General features: G+C 35.3%; 2 protein-coding genes across 2 annotated transcripts in view; both read right to left on the bottom strand.

The window, feature by feature from the left end:
- Window positions 1–2,481: 2,481 nt before the first annotated feature.
- The window catches only part of LOC117333045 (flocculation protein FLO11-like), an 18,235-nt gene continuing 7,635 nt past the window's right edge, over window positions 2,482–13,081 (bottom strand). The window contains exons 2-9 of the mRNA XM_033892163.1: window positions 8,736–12,252; window positions 8,021–8,212; window positions 7,359–7,595; window positions 6,997–7,134; window positions 6,508–6,878; window positions 6,153–6,243; window positions 4,659–4,744; window positions 2,482–4,353 (exon numbers count right to left, since the gene is read on the bottom strand). Coding sequence (XP_033748054.1) covers window positions 4,288–4,353; window positions 4,659–4,744; window positions 6,153–6,243; window positions 6,508–6,878; window positions 6,997–7,134; window positions 7,359–7,595; window positions 8,021–8,212; window positions 8,736–10,638 — 3,084 coding nt within the window. The 5' untranslated portion in view covers window positions 10,639–12,252 and the 3' untranslated portion in view covers window positions 2,482–4,287. The remainder of the gene's footprint in view (window positions 4,354–4,658; window positions 4,745–6,152; window positions 6,244–6,507; window positions 6,879–6,996; window positions 7,135–7,358; window positions 7,596–8,020; window positions 8,213–8,735; window positions 12,253–13,081) is intronic.
- LOC117332149 (putative uncharacterized protein DDB_G0286901) overlaps window positions 10,670–13,081 on the bottom strand; it is a 25,153-nt gene continuing 22,741 nt past the window's right edge. Inside the window, exon 2 of the mRNA XM_033891033.1 lies at window positions 10,670–12,252. Within this exon, the coding sequence (XP_033746924.1) occupies window positions 10,670–12,252 (1,583 nt within the window). The remainder of the gene's footprint in view (window positions 12,253–13,081) is intronic.

Genomic DNA, 13,081 nt, shown 5'->3' with positions numbered 1-13,081 from the left:
GTCGAGCGAAACGCTCAAATGAGCCAGGGCTCTCTGTGACAAATGACAGGTAATAAAGGAATGGACAGATACATGATATCTTGGCCTCATAGGACTAATGATATAAAGTGTATACCAGGTATATTCTAACAACAAGAGAATTGCGTGACTTTTATAGCATTCATATGTCGTTCCTAGTAATATTATCTACTGTGTTGTTTCTCTCTCTTGGCAGTTACATCTGTTTTGCTCGGTATGCCATCAACTCTACGCTGTAATATCTAAGACAGTTGATGCTCGGAATTGCCTGTTGCTGTTTCTACCGACAATAGAAATATTTGCGCCCTAGGATCAACAATATTTACGTGGAAAATAAGCTACCTCCAGTTTTCCAGAAAACATCTTTAAAAGTGAAAAAAATAAATTAAAACACTTTCGATTGTTTTGTTTTCACTATAATATTAAATGTATTGAATAGTTTTCCCCCAATAATTACTAACCGATTTCTAAAGCTCAAAAATCGCATTTCATTAGACCTTAAAGCATCATATAATTATTATATCAATAGAAAATAGACGATATTTTTGTGGGGAAATATCGTAGATTCTATGCGTTCTAAATTCGAAATAGTCACCTTATCAGATTAAATGACCTCAAACACTGTATATCTGTTTAATTTTGCATTAGTTTACATTAGGTGGTTGCCCCTGTATCAGCTATTTTGCGGGATTTAATTTGACACAGAACTTCATTGATAACATACTGTAGCTGCAAACAGACATAACTATACATTTATTGTTCACCGTATATTAATTAGTTGGGGATAAATGCTTGGTTATTTAAACACTCACTTATAAAACGAAATTACCGCGAAATTACCCCCTCTCTCCCGTGAATATTACGAACGATACATAAGTAGGTGGTAGGATAAGATGAAGATTTGAACATGTAGGCTGCATTTCAATGTATGTGCTGTGCCCTAAAGACGGACACTGCCCCTCTGTAACCTTTAAATACACCCATACCAACACCTCTTTCTTTCATAACCTTGTTTTATTAATGTATAAACACATGTTCATGAAAGAAATTTACAATTGCCCTTTATTTCATTTACATACATGTATAACTTTTTCTTACTTGAAAACGCACTGTAGATACGGAATGCTGATATATTGTCTTTCAATGCCACCTAAACTTCATCCAATAATTTATGTTTAAAAAAAGATCCGTAACAAATGGTTGATTCTAAAATATGGCGTCTGTTTTTCAGTATATCTTTTATTTCAAAATATGATATCTCTTTTGATAAATTGTTATAATCAAGTAAAATATGCTAATTGCTTCAAAAACTGGGCAATATTTTATAGCACCTTCGAAAGTACAACCGCAACAGCCAATATCGATCATATTGAAGCTAATTATGAAATTTCCTGCTCTATGAGTTTAATTTAACATCAATCATCCTAACTTTCCAACTATGTACCTACTGTTTATTCCTCTCGCGTAGTTCGCGTGTGAAAGGTATATTTGAATAATACTAATATAGAACATGAGGTTTTTATGTAGTGACGGCTTAAATTACACCAAAGATAGAATCTTGATAGCTGATAAATAAAAATTATAACAATTATAACAAAAAATAATAATTTTAAAGATTCAAACATTTAAATTGTTGATTAATACATATGAGAATAAAGCATAGCAAAGTTAACCATGCTTATGCCTTTGGAGCATATTGGAGGTTTATGGGATATGACCTGGCTACTAAGTATTCTCTACCATCACAGGGTTCCTATATATATTGACAGGATTTACGATCATATTCATCACGCACTTATTATACCTATATACTACATAGCCGGAACATTAGGAAGATGTATCGTGGTTCAATTAAGGTCAAATTTGACCTAGTTCTTTTTAATATACTGTGGCACAGAAATAAAACATATTCTTGTTCATATATTAACAGTTCCTTAATCTATTTTACATATTACATTAACATCGGCATTGTGTTGTAAGTATTTTATTTTATTGATATGTAAATAAGGACAAGGACAATAGCTTCTTTATTATTGCCCGGATGTTCTTACAGATATGATCATAATATCCCAATGAAAATTCTACTTGGTTTTTGGAATAGACTTTTTTGAAAAACAATTAATCATTGTTATCGATTGAATAAATTTAATATCATTGTGATATTCCAATTCTTTTAATCACATTGTCAATACTATGATCGCGCCCGTTAAATTGAAAGATGAAAATGTGCTCTGCTTACGGAATGAAAATGTATATTTAAATATATATGCAGGATTTTAATACATTTCTTTTTTGATGATACAAGTGCGGCTGAAACTAAATTAAATGATTTTATATTATCGATATTCCTTAAATGTGTTCATCCAAAAACTGATGGGAGTTTATCTGTATAATTAACATTGAAATGTCCAATGTTTGAAAGAGTATCGTTTTGATAAAGTAAGGAAGAACAAAACAACAAACTACACATATACATCATTATTTTATTTCGTTCCAACACTAACATTAGATAAAAGTATACAATGGACAAAAGTGTGAACAATGTGAATAAATAACCTCTGTGTGATGTTGAATGGAGATGAATAGAACATATGTTTAAGTAATGTATAAAACAAAGCATTATCAATTACATTTTACTTCTATATACATCGAACCTTTTCTCTCGAAGTCTGCGGGGCAATCAAAACTTCGAGATATCTCGAGCAACCGAATCTATTTTATCTAGAATTTTACTGGCGGAACTGAAGTTTTATTTCGTTAAGCAAAATCTTCGAGTTATCAGAGGTCCAGATAACAAACTTTGATTGACTTAAAGGTATATCACGTGATGCTAGATGAAAGGTGCAGTGCTTCGTCTCTACATTGAACTAGTGCTAACATGCACAGAGATATATCTTAAGACTGGCTTTTCACCAATGTGATACTACATTTATAGCAATAAGTGCATCTATTTTTCTTTTGGTAAATAAGTACACAATCAGATAACACTTAACCATTGAGACTGAATTTTAAGGTTAGGTATATGATACCGATTATGCTTGATATATGAAATGTAAATATCATAATTTAATTTTAAGGTAAATATCCAACGATGATTTAGCAGTTTACGATTTGTCTGAGATAAGTATTTTTGTCTAAACATGTAATTGCTTTATTTGAATTCCCTTATGTCAAATATCCGATATGCAAGAGATATTAAACATGTCAGTGTCTCATTGGTCAAATGTCATGTGACATCATGATAGATATACATGTCAGTATCCACTTGACCCCATGATGAAATTGTTTGTGGAATAACATAATATTTAATGATAGTGTGCAATGGGTAATATGACTTTACTCTAGATATACTTCATTTTTTTTACGAATTCGGAATATGTCTTTTTAATACACAAGCTGTAGTATTTGCTCTATAAATGACATAAACATAACAAAAGTCATAGCGGACAAAACCACATATATACATAAATACAAATATAATTGTTTTTATTGTTATATAAATTACAAAGTTGATTAAATTAACTATCTACACCGGTATTGACGATGATGATGTGGATGGAAGAAATGATTTAGAAAAACAACATTTAGTTAACATTATCAGTTAATCAATTTAACTACCATGCCTAGCATATTAACTTGATTTTGAGAATTTTATCTTAAATATTTTATACGCAATGCGTTCCTCATGTATTATCGAGTTCTCACCTGCCGTGGTCGCACTGGTGTATATGTATACATCAAGTCATTGCCATGGTTACGAGGTAGGGTGATTTGTTAGTTATACTTTTGGATGCGTTGCTTTATTCCAGTAATCATCAGTTTTATTACAGAATATTGTATTTATAAAAATAAAAAGTCATCCTAATATCGTGTATCGAAATCTTGTAAACACACACACGACTTTTTTCTCGTAAGCCCCAAGTTGCTTCGATATACTAATGTCAACATGTATGATAATAATATTGTTTTCACACGTGATGACTTAGTGGATCATCTCCAGGTATACATGGAAACGGAATTTCCTGAGTTTCATTTTTACCAACTTCTCCGTTTGTTAATGCATATATCCACAAGTATATCCTTTCTATTTTACTTATTTCACTACCAACGAGAAGTCGTTCACTGATATCACGTCTATGCGTCAATTTTATCAGGGTATGAACTCGTTCGCCATTTGCACAGTGTCACCAGTTTCCTCTTCTGAGTCTTCATCTAACATAACGACTATGAGCTTTGCTTCAAACGTCTTTACATTATTTGTTTCTAACATTATTTCCTAGCGAACAGATAAAGATTCTTAAGATCTTCTGGTATACATCCATTGTATATCGATACCTGAAACATTGAAAATAAAACAAAATTAATACCTAATAGTGTAGGTAATTTGTATGACTACAACATTGCCTATTTCTAGTTCCTTCTTCATTTACCTTACTCATATCTATAAACCTCTCAAATGGAGTATCGGATGTTATTTCGAATACTTCGAGAATAATTCAAAGATGTTTGGGTATTCAGGTTAACACAGTTATGTTAAGCTAAGATTGAGTGCGCCTTTGATTGCATTTAATATGTATGGTTTTTACTTCCATTATTTCAGAAAATAAAAACGTAAGTGAGTGCTATATATAGTAACTTACATCATCGACGAGCCCTAACAGGCCTTCTTTTTCCTTCGCGGAGCAACCTCCTATCAGAAGAGGTGGATGTTTGCTGGGGATCTCACCTGTGGAGGCAAAATAATGGTTTTATGAACGGTTGTCAATGCCAAATTCTGTTTAAACTACAATAACTCCTCATATAAATAGTTTTGTTTTCCAACTCTTATTTGCGCTGAACTTATACTTATGTTATCGACAAAATAAACCGCAAAACTTAGCTAGCGAATAAGTTGTTGATAAACAACCCAGGAAGTATGTAACCAATAAATCTACATCTTCCACGAATATTCATATGATGGCATTTTACTTTAACAAAGAAAGCTATATTCTCAACGACATGGACACTATTCTTATGAAAAATGAAAGTAACATCAAAACATGAATATTCACACGCTTTTGGAATTTCAGTTTTGCTTTTATCGGTGTATACTCTCTCATATGTAATTATTTCCATAGCAATGGTTCATAGGTGGACTCGTGGTGTTTTTAGACTTTTATAACATTCCGACATTTTAAAAATTTGCTCTGAATAATGTTTCTGTTCATTGGTCATCTTTGAAATTGTTAACAATGTATTCTATCACTTTGTACATTAATGAGACATCAGTTATGACAGCATTCATCATTTTAATGTTACATTTGAATATCAATGATGCATATCATGTATAATTTCAGTTACTTGCGTGTTCATACTTACTAAACTTTAATAAAATCCTTATCACGAATAGGTGACCAATTTATAATTAGCTCTCTTTTAACGGCAAAGGCTTGTATAACTCATGATAATTTTTAGTGTCAAAATAGCTTTGTAAATATTTGTATATATGTGTGCTAGTATAATTTACATAATAGCATCTCTATCACAATAGATGGGTGTTATTCAACTCCCAAGGTATGAAATAAGCATTGCAACTACTGAATAACATTCAGTTAATACCACACTTGGAATAAACTCTTAATGCCTTTTGATATGTTGACATGATGACCTCTAACCAGGACTATTGAATTTATTGGTTTGAAAATAATGGATTTCCTTATTATTTATTATGATTTGTAATTATCTGTAATTTCCACACATTTCCGAAATTGTCCGTTTTACATATTAATGCTCACTAAAGCTCGTGTTTTTGGTTCCTTTATAACTAACTCTAGTGAAAGAAATACCGAGTACATAAATCACTCATTGTGTAACCTCTATTTATCATTGACTGATAAATTAATTTAATGCAAGCTAATGTTAATATATTTCTAAACGAACATACCCTGAATAATGTTTATCAAGCGCGCCCAACAAATTCATTCTTTAACTTCTGGCGGAATGTTTGCACAGAAACGAAAGCAAACGGTGAATTGAAATTGCCCTGTTTGATTGGCTATCATTTGTTGCTATGCCTTAATTGAATAAATCAAATTATCTTCAGTTTTGAAATGTGTAATTACTTAGTATTATCATTAATGAAATTGTGAAAATACCTTGAATGAACATAAGTTCGTATTCATCACCCACAGCCGCCACAAAACTTCCCCCGTCGTAGATCATTGTAACATTGTTCCACTGGAGAGCCTTCAATTAACAAACAAGATAAAAGCTATATTCGGTTTGTATTGGCTGTGTTTTCTTTATCAGCATTAAATGTATCAAATTATTACAAACAGCATCAAGGAGATTTAACTTTAGTCGGTTTTGAAATAATTGTCTTATTTTCATTTTTTAAGGTTTAATAATTTACTTTGCAAAAGTCAATTTATCCTATCGTTTGAAACAATAAGTATATCATAGATGTCTCTTTTCAAAATGGATACTTTTTTCTTATTCTAAGAAACTTACATTATACGGTAAACTTATTTTATTGCCTGGGCTCTGAGTAGTTTCAATTTTGAAATCGATCACACTTTTCCATGTATCCAGCGTTATATCTATAGCGGCTATTCCGGATTTCTGATCACAATTAGACAGTAAAGTCTGCATCCGGGAAGAGTAGCGATATGACAGGAAGCTGAATGTGATTGCTATTGAGGATCCGATGTTCTGGTTGGAATACTTCCATAGTGTGATTGCACTGTCCTTGTTAAATATAGCTCTACCCCGATTGTCTGACCGAACGTCCTTCTCCTTTACTGTATTTCCCTGTCCTGATTTGTCCTTGAAGGTACCTATCATGTCTGCTTCAAAATCGAGGTACATATCTTTTTCACAAACTGTCAACAAAATAAAAATAAAATACCTTTAAGTAAAAGTGGCTAGACATTTTTAAACGGAATACGATAACCACTATATCATTAAAAGAGATACAGTAAAATCAGAAATTAGATATACCTCTTGAAATAGGTGCTGCCTGACTCGTTATGCACGTGCATTGTTCTTGATCAAAACGTGTTCCTGGAGCGCAGGGCAGGGTGAGCGACCCTCTTTTGTAACTGAAGAGATCAGATGGATTGGCGAGCAAGTTGCACTCTGTGGACAAAACAATGTAATGATTAATATCTCACTATTGTGTGTTTGTGTTCTATTCAAATATCTTTATTTTTTGTTTATTTCTTTCTGATATATCTCTTCTTTATATATTTTCACAGTATTCGATCACGTATGTTAAACGACGAATGTCGATGTGTTATATAAGGTATATTACAACTCAATTGAATATTTTTGACGGTTGTAGCAAAAATGTATGTATGAACCTTTTGGTTTGTTGGCATTAATCAGGGTGAGGTTAGCTCTCTCCTCCTTTGACATACACTGCCCATCATCCTTGCAGTCCGGCATTGGTATACAGCCAAACCGGCCGTCCTGGTGAGGTCCGTACCCGTACCCCTTGGCGCAGCATCGGGCACTTGAGTAACTACGTTTACAACTCCAGTACGCCCGACAGTTTCCTATGTATGTATGATTTGATACGCCGCGTTGTAAACAGGGATCTGTCAAAAGTAGAAAATCCATAATAAAATAACATAAAAATGATGTTTCTGTTTTACAATTGCAATTGGTTTCTTGTCATGATGTTGAATAGATGCCTTTTTGTGGATCACGTATACACTGTATGTGCGACTTGTTAATTCTTTATCCATGTATTGCTGTGCACTATTGCTCTATATATACCTGGTGTCAGTAAGTCAGAGAACGCTTCACTTCCGGAAAACTTTTACTTTGTGTTTCAAAACTTTTCATGTAAATCTATATTTGTGCATATATGCCTTCGTTTTGTCGGTTCTAGCTCTGAATTAAGATTCCGTTTACATATCGGTTTGCTTTCCTGGTATGCATTTGAACAGAAATCTCAAACCAATAACTGTTCAAGCATTCTGCCTTGGAATGTCTTATGGTTTCGCTTTACTGTACTTACCGTATGCACATTTTACTCGGAGTGGTCGCTCGCACGTGAGATTGCCTTGGTGCCAAAACAGACCATGTGAACACTCTTTCTCAAAAGCTCGCACCTCTTTGTCATGTTTCGAGCACTCTATAAACCGGTTACAGTTGCCAGGTAGCTCGAGTCGACAATAGCCGTTTATGAAGTTACAGTTTCGGCAGATTTCTGAAATGTACAGAAAATATGAAAGTTATCCATATAAATTTACAAACATACACACACCATTTCAATATAATTTATTGCACATGGACCTCTGTCCAGCTACTTGCAAATGTCACTTAGCTCTATTCACCTAAGTAGACTTTCTAATACAGGTCGGGCTATATTTACACATGCACTTCTTACCAAATATTTCTATATGCTAGAATAAATAATAGAAAAAATGTATGTGAAGTGATGGCACCACAAGATATCTCAACATTATTTTTTTTAGAAGTATCAAACCATAATAGATTATATCATGTACCATGGATTTAATAAGAATAGTGTTGCCTATGTCTGACTAAAGTTGGTTTGCATCATACTGCACCATACGACAATTTTAATCATAAAAAATGTTGGAAATTCATAATCCAAATTGGCCGATTAAGATTTGAAAATGCTACATTGTTAAAGTCATGTACTTCATTGACGAAAGGTTAACATCATACTAAATATGTATTTATACAAATCCACGAGTGACCTTTACCTGCAGCATTAGTGAACTCCCGAAGCTGGGCCTGACTAGCTGCTGGGAACGTCTCACTTGTCAGTACAGGTTTAATGTTTGTTTCCACAGGTGTTGGATTAGGTATATCAGGTGTTTGATTCGAAACAACCGAGCCAGTATCTACGCTAGATGTATCTAATATATTAGTGGCAGTTGTCTCAGTTCCTTCAAGCTCTATGTTTAGATTTGAGGACGGAGTGCTACTACCCAATGTATAAAACACAGTTTCACTTGCAGTTTCTATAGCAGCAGCTGTAGTTGTCTCTGTCAGTATATTTAATGAGTCAGTTGAGCTTAGCCCGCCAAGAGAGCTCGTTGATATTCCACCAGCTTCCTGTTCTGACTTAATGTCTACAATTGGTGGCAATGTGCTTGTCGTTGTAGTTTCAGAATTTTCTGTTATCGGTAACACCTCTCGTGCGGCTTGTGCAACAGGCATAGAAGGCTGATTTGATATCGAACCAGTTTGTACATTTCCTGAGGGACTCCATGGAATATTTGTGTTTTTAGATGACTTTATATTATTATCTATTGAAGGAAAAAAGCTCTTCTGATTTGATTGCATTTTTAACGAATTGAAACCGTCAAATGGTTTCTTGTCAAAGGAAGGTTTGAAGAATTTGTTTTCCCAGCTAGGATCACCATGCATAGCAGAAAGTTTATCTTCGACGAATCTAGGTGACCGCTTGGTGGTGATGACACTTTCACCTGTTCCTGATCTCCCAAATGAAGCCCCAGTTATTTTAGCAAATATTTCAGAGGCGTCGTAACCTATCCTTCCTGGTGGTGGTGGAGGAGGTGGTATCCCTCCGGAGGATTCAGCATTTAAATCTGAAAATGGAAGGTTTTTCGGAGGAGGTGGTTGCTCAAACTGTGGCCGAAACAATGATGCTCCTGCTTTCGACGGGGGAGGAGGAGGTTGCTCAACATTGGACGAAGAAAGTTGTGGTGGACTTGGGTTGTTAAAAATGTTACTGCCGAGGTTTGATGATGGCTTTGGCTTAAATATAAAGGGAGGGTCTCTAGTTGGTGTTTTTTGGTTTTGTTGACTTACGGATCCGGATTTTTTGGAAAGTGTTGAGCCAGCAGTTGGTAGCCGCGCGTTTCTCCATATGTCAGTCATATCCCGATTTCTCGAGGATGTTGAAGATCGGCTTGGAACCCCAAACTCTATTAGTGCTGGGTCAGCCTTGTCCCAGACTGGAACACCTGGACGTCTTGCAGAAAAAGGATTTGTATTGACATCCATCGGAGGGGTTTGAAACAAACTGTCAGGGTTCATCGGTACACCGGGAGCGGATTTTTGAATTGTTGAAGCCGAACTTCTTCCAGATGATGAAAATGGACTAGTCCTTATGTTCGTCGGCGACTCTTTAGTGTTAAGAGTTTCTGTTATATCTCCCAACCCAACGAAAGGAATTCCTATTCGCGATGCTGCCAGGCCGAGTTGCTTGTCTAATGCATTGGATGAAACGGAGGACATGATAGAGGTGTCAATGATTCGGCCCCCAGCAGGATCACTCATGAATGGTGTTGTATCTAGCCAGCTTGATACTGCAGGCGCCTCATTTACCACACTATTAACCACTCTCTGGGCAGATCCAGTCTGTGTCGACGTCTTTGACGAACCTGGTACCTGATAAGGCCATGCAAATGGCTGATTTCCGGAATTGGCAGACTTAGTATTAACATTATTTACATTGGGCGATTGGCTGTTTTTAACTACCGAGTTTGTTGATCCAAGAATTGATCTGGCCGGTTCACTTGCCTCTTGCTGGCCAAAGAACTTAGCGAACGTAGCATCCCTAGTAATAGACTTATCTAGTTGTGGGGGAGGAGGAGGGGGAGGGGCAACACCACTTGACCGAACTGCACTTTTCATAGCTGTTTGTACGGGTTGACCAGCGTCAGGATTAGGTAAAAGTAGGGGGATTGAATATATTATTAGGTTTTGAAGGTTTTTCAATTCTGTTTTCAGACGTTTTTCCTGTATCAGAATTACCTTTGTTTATATTATTAATGTTATTACTGGCAATGTTTTCACGCACTTCATTTGATACAAACATGTTGTTATTAGATGGAATTTGATTGTTATTAGATGGAATTGGATTGTTATTGAATGGAATTGGATTGTTATTAGATGGAAATGGATTAGTTTGGTCTCTCTGGTTTAAATTATTATTTTGTGTTGAACTAATCTGATTTTCAGTATTCTGGGAAATCGATGCAAATTCCTTTGTGGGATTAAAAAAATTGACACCACCAAAAGCTGGTACTCCGGCATTAAATGACTTAAATAAATTTCGTAGTCTTTCAATTCTGGCAATTTTTGTTTTCCTTTCTCTTTCAAAAGCGTCTTGTCTGTTTCTCGAGGGAACGTTTGACTTTGGTACAGGTAAAGAAATCTGTGGGAGTCTTTTTAATTCAAATTTTTCTTGGTCATTAAACAACATATCGAAACCTTGTGATGCCGCGGCTGGTGGGGGAGGTGGGGGAGGGGGTGGCGGAGGAGTGACAGGCTTTGGGGTAGTCACTACTTCAGCAGGGGGCTCACATGGGGGTTCAGTGCATAAGTCAAATTGGGCTGGTTCTGGGCCAAAAATGTCCTCTCCGAAAGGATCCCCTTCAGGTCCATCGCCAAATGGATTGCCAAAAGGATCATCAAAAGGATCCAGACCTCCGCCCATACCGGTATCAAAGGGAGATTGCTCCAATCCGAGATTTTCCTCCATATTTGGTGAGATAGGAATTTCTGTACTAGTGGCAATAGTGGAAGTTATAATGTCGGATTCAGGAGCAGCTGTAACAGTACTCGTTGTATCATCCGAAACCGAAGAATTGAAGACACCCCCGATAACGATGTCTGTTTCATTGTTTGTCGTCACGTTCATGGAGAAAGAATCATCGCCAGCAGCGTTTGTCATATTTTCTGACTTTGAGATATTACTTGTTAAAAACATATCATCTGATGTACTCATATTGGTTGCTCTGGTAATATTTTCTGACGTCGTAGTATTTATTGAACCCGTTGAATTAAAATCTGTAACAGTCGTGTTGCCATCCATTTGAGTTGTATTACTCTCGGATACCGTTGCATTGTTATCGTCAACGGTTGTGTTGCTATCTGAAAGTGTCGTATTGTTATCCACAAATGTCTCATTTCCCGAAAATGTTGAGTTATTATCCGACGATATTGTAGTAGAATTATCGGATAGTGTTGTATTTGTGTCTAATATATCATCTGAACTTGTATTAACAAGACTAGAGTTAGTGGTGATATTGTCTGCAGTAGAGTTGGCACTACTGGTATCCGACGTAGTGTTGTTAGAAGTACTGTTGTTTGTATCAGTAAAGTTCATGGGACTAGTAGTATTAGTATCACTGATCTCTGCTCCTGTTGTCATGTTACTAGAGGATTCAGAAGTATTTGAGGCTGTCGTGTTACTTTCAGAGTCGACAGTGGTAGCATTGCCAGTATCGGCTGGTCCAGCACCTTCTGGAAAAAAGAAAAGATCGTCAATAATATATGGTATGTATAGTGATAATTATTGCCAGTTGGTACATTCAAAGTAAGAGGGGATCTCATGTCATAATAACTGTAAAAATACTAAGATGGGCGTATCAAAAGAGAAAAATTTGTGAAACCGAAATTTGTTCGTGAAAAGTACAAACAAGAACATGTTCTTATTCACAAATCATTAAAGGAGGCATGTAAAGCAAGCAAATGATTTCATATCAGTGAATATAATGCATGTTCGGATCAAATATTTCTCTGTGCTAATTTTCTTAAACACTATCACCTTTAATTTGAGTTCACTGACAAACAATATTCCAAGAATCTAAAAGTGTTTATATTTTAAGATAAGGAAATGAGAAGTAACCTCTGCGTTTCTACTCTGTGCTTGATCGTCATTAATTCGGAAGGTATTAACCGATGTGGTGAAATACAAATCCATAAAGAAATATCCAATCAGCAAAGGTGTTACACTAGGCGGAGAGAACTACTGACGAAGAACGCAAATACCAATTGACCAATCAAAAAGATCGATACAAACGTACACAGATCATATTAGTAATGTCGTTTTTTCTTTTTCTTTTTAATAATTATGGTTTTATATAGCGTTTTTAAAGCAACTGAAGGTAATACAATATAATGACCGGGGTAATTTAATGGTATTCCTAAAAATAACTTATACATTTCATGTGTATTGCGCGTATGCATTGGTGTATTTCTCTGTATCTGCTCACTCGGGTAAGATATCAAATTTGTTATCACTTATACAATTATTGGATATTCAAAATTGTTTAACAAGTCTAGCGGTTAT

Source organism: Pecten maximus, chromosome 8 (assembly GCF_902652985.1).
Source record: "Pecten maximus chromosome 8, xPecMax1.1, whole genome shotgun sequence".
NCBI lineage: Eukaryota > Metazoa > Mollusca > Bivalvia > Pectinida > Pectinidae > Pecten > Pecten maximus.
Note: the sequence above shows the minus strand (reverse complement) of the source record. Positions and strands in the feature narration are given on the sequence as shown.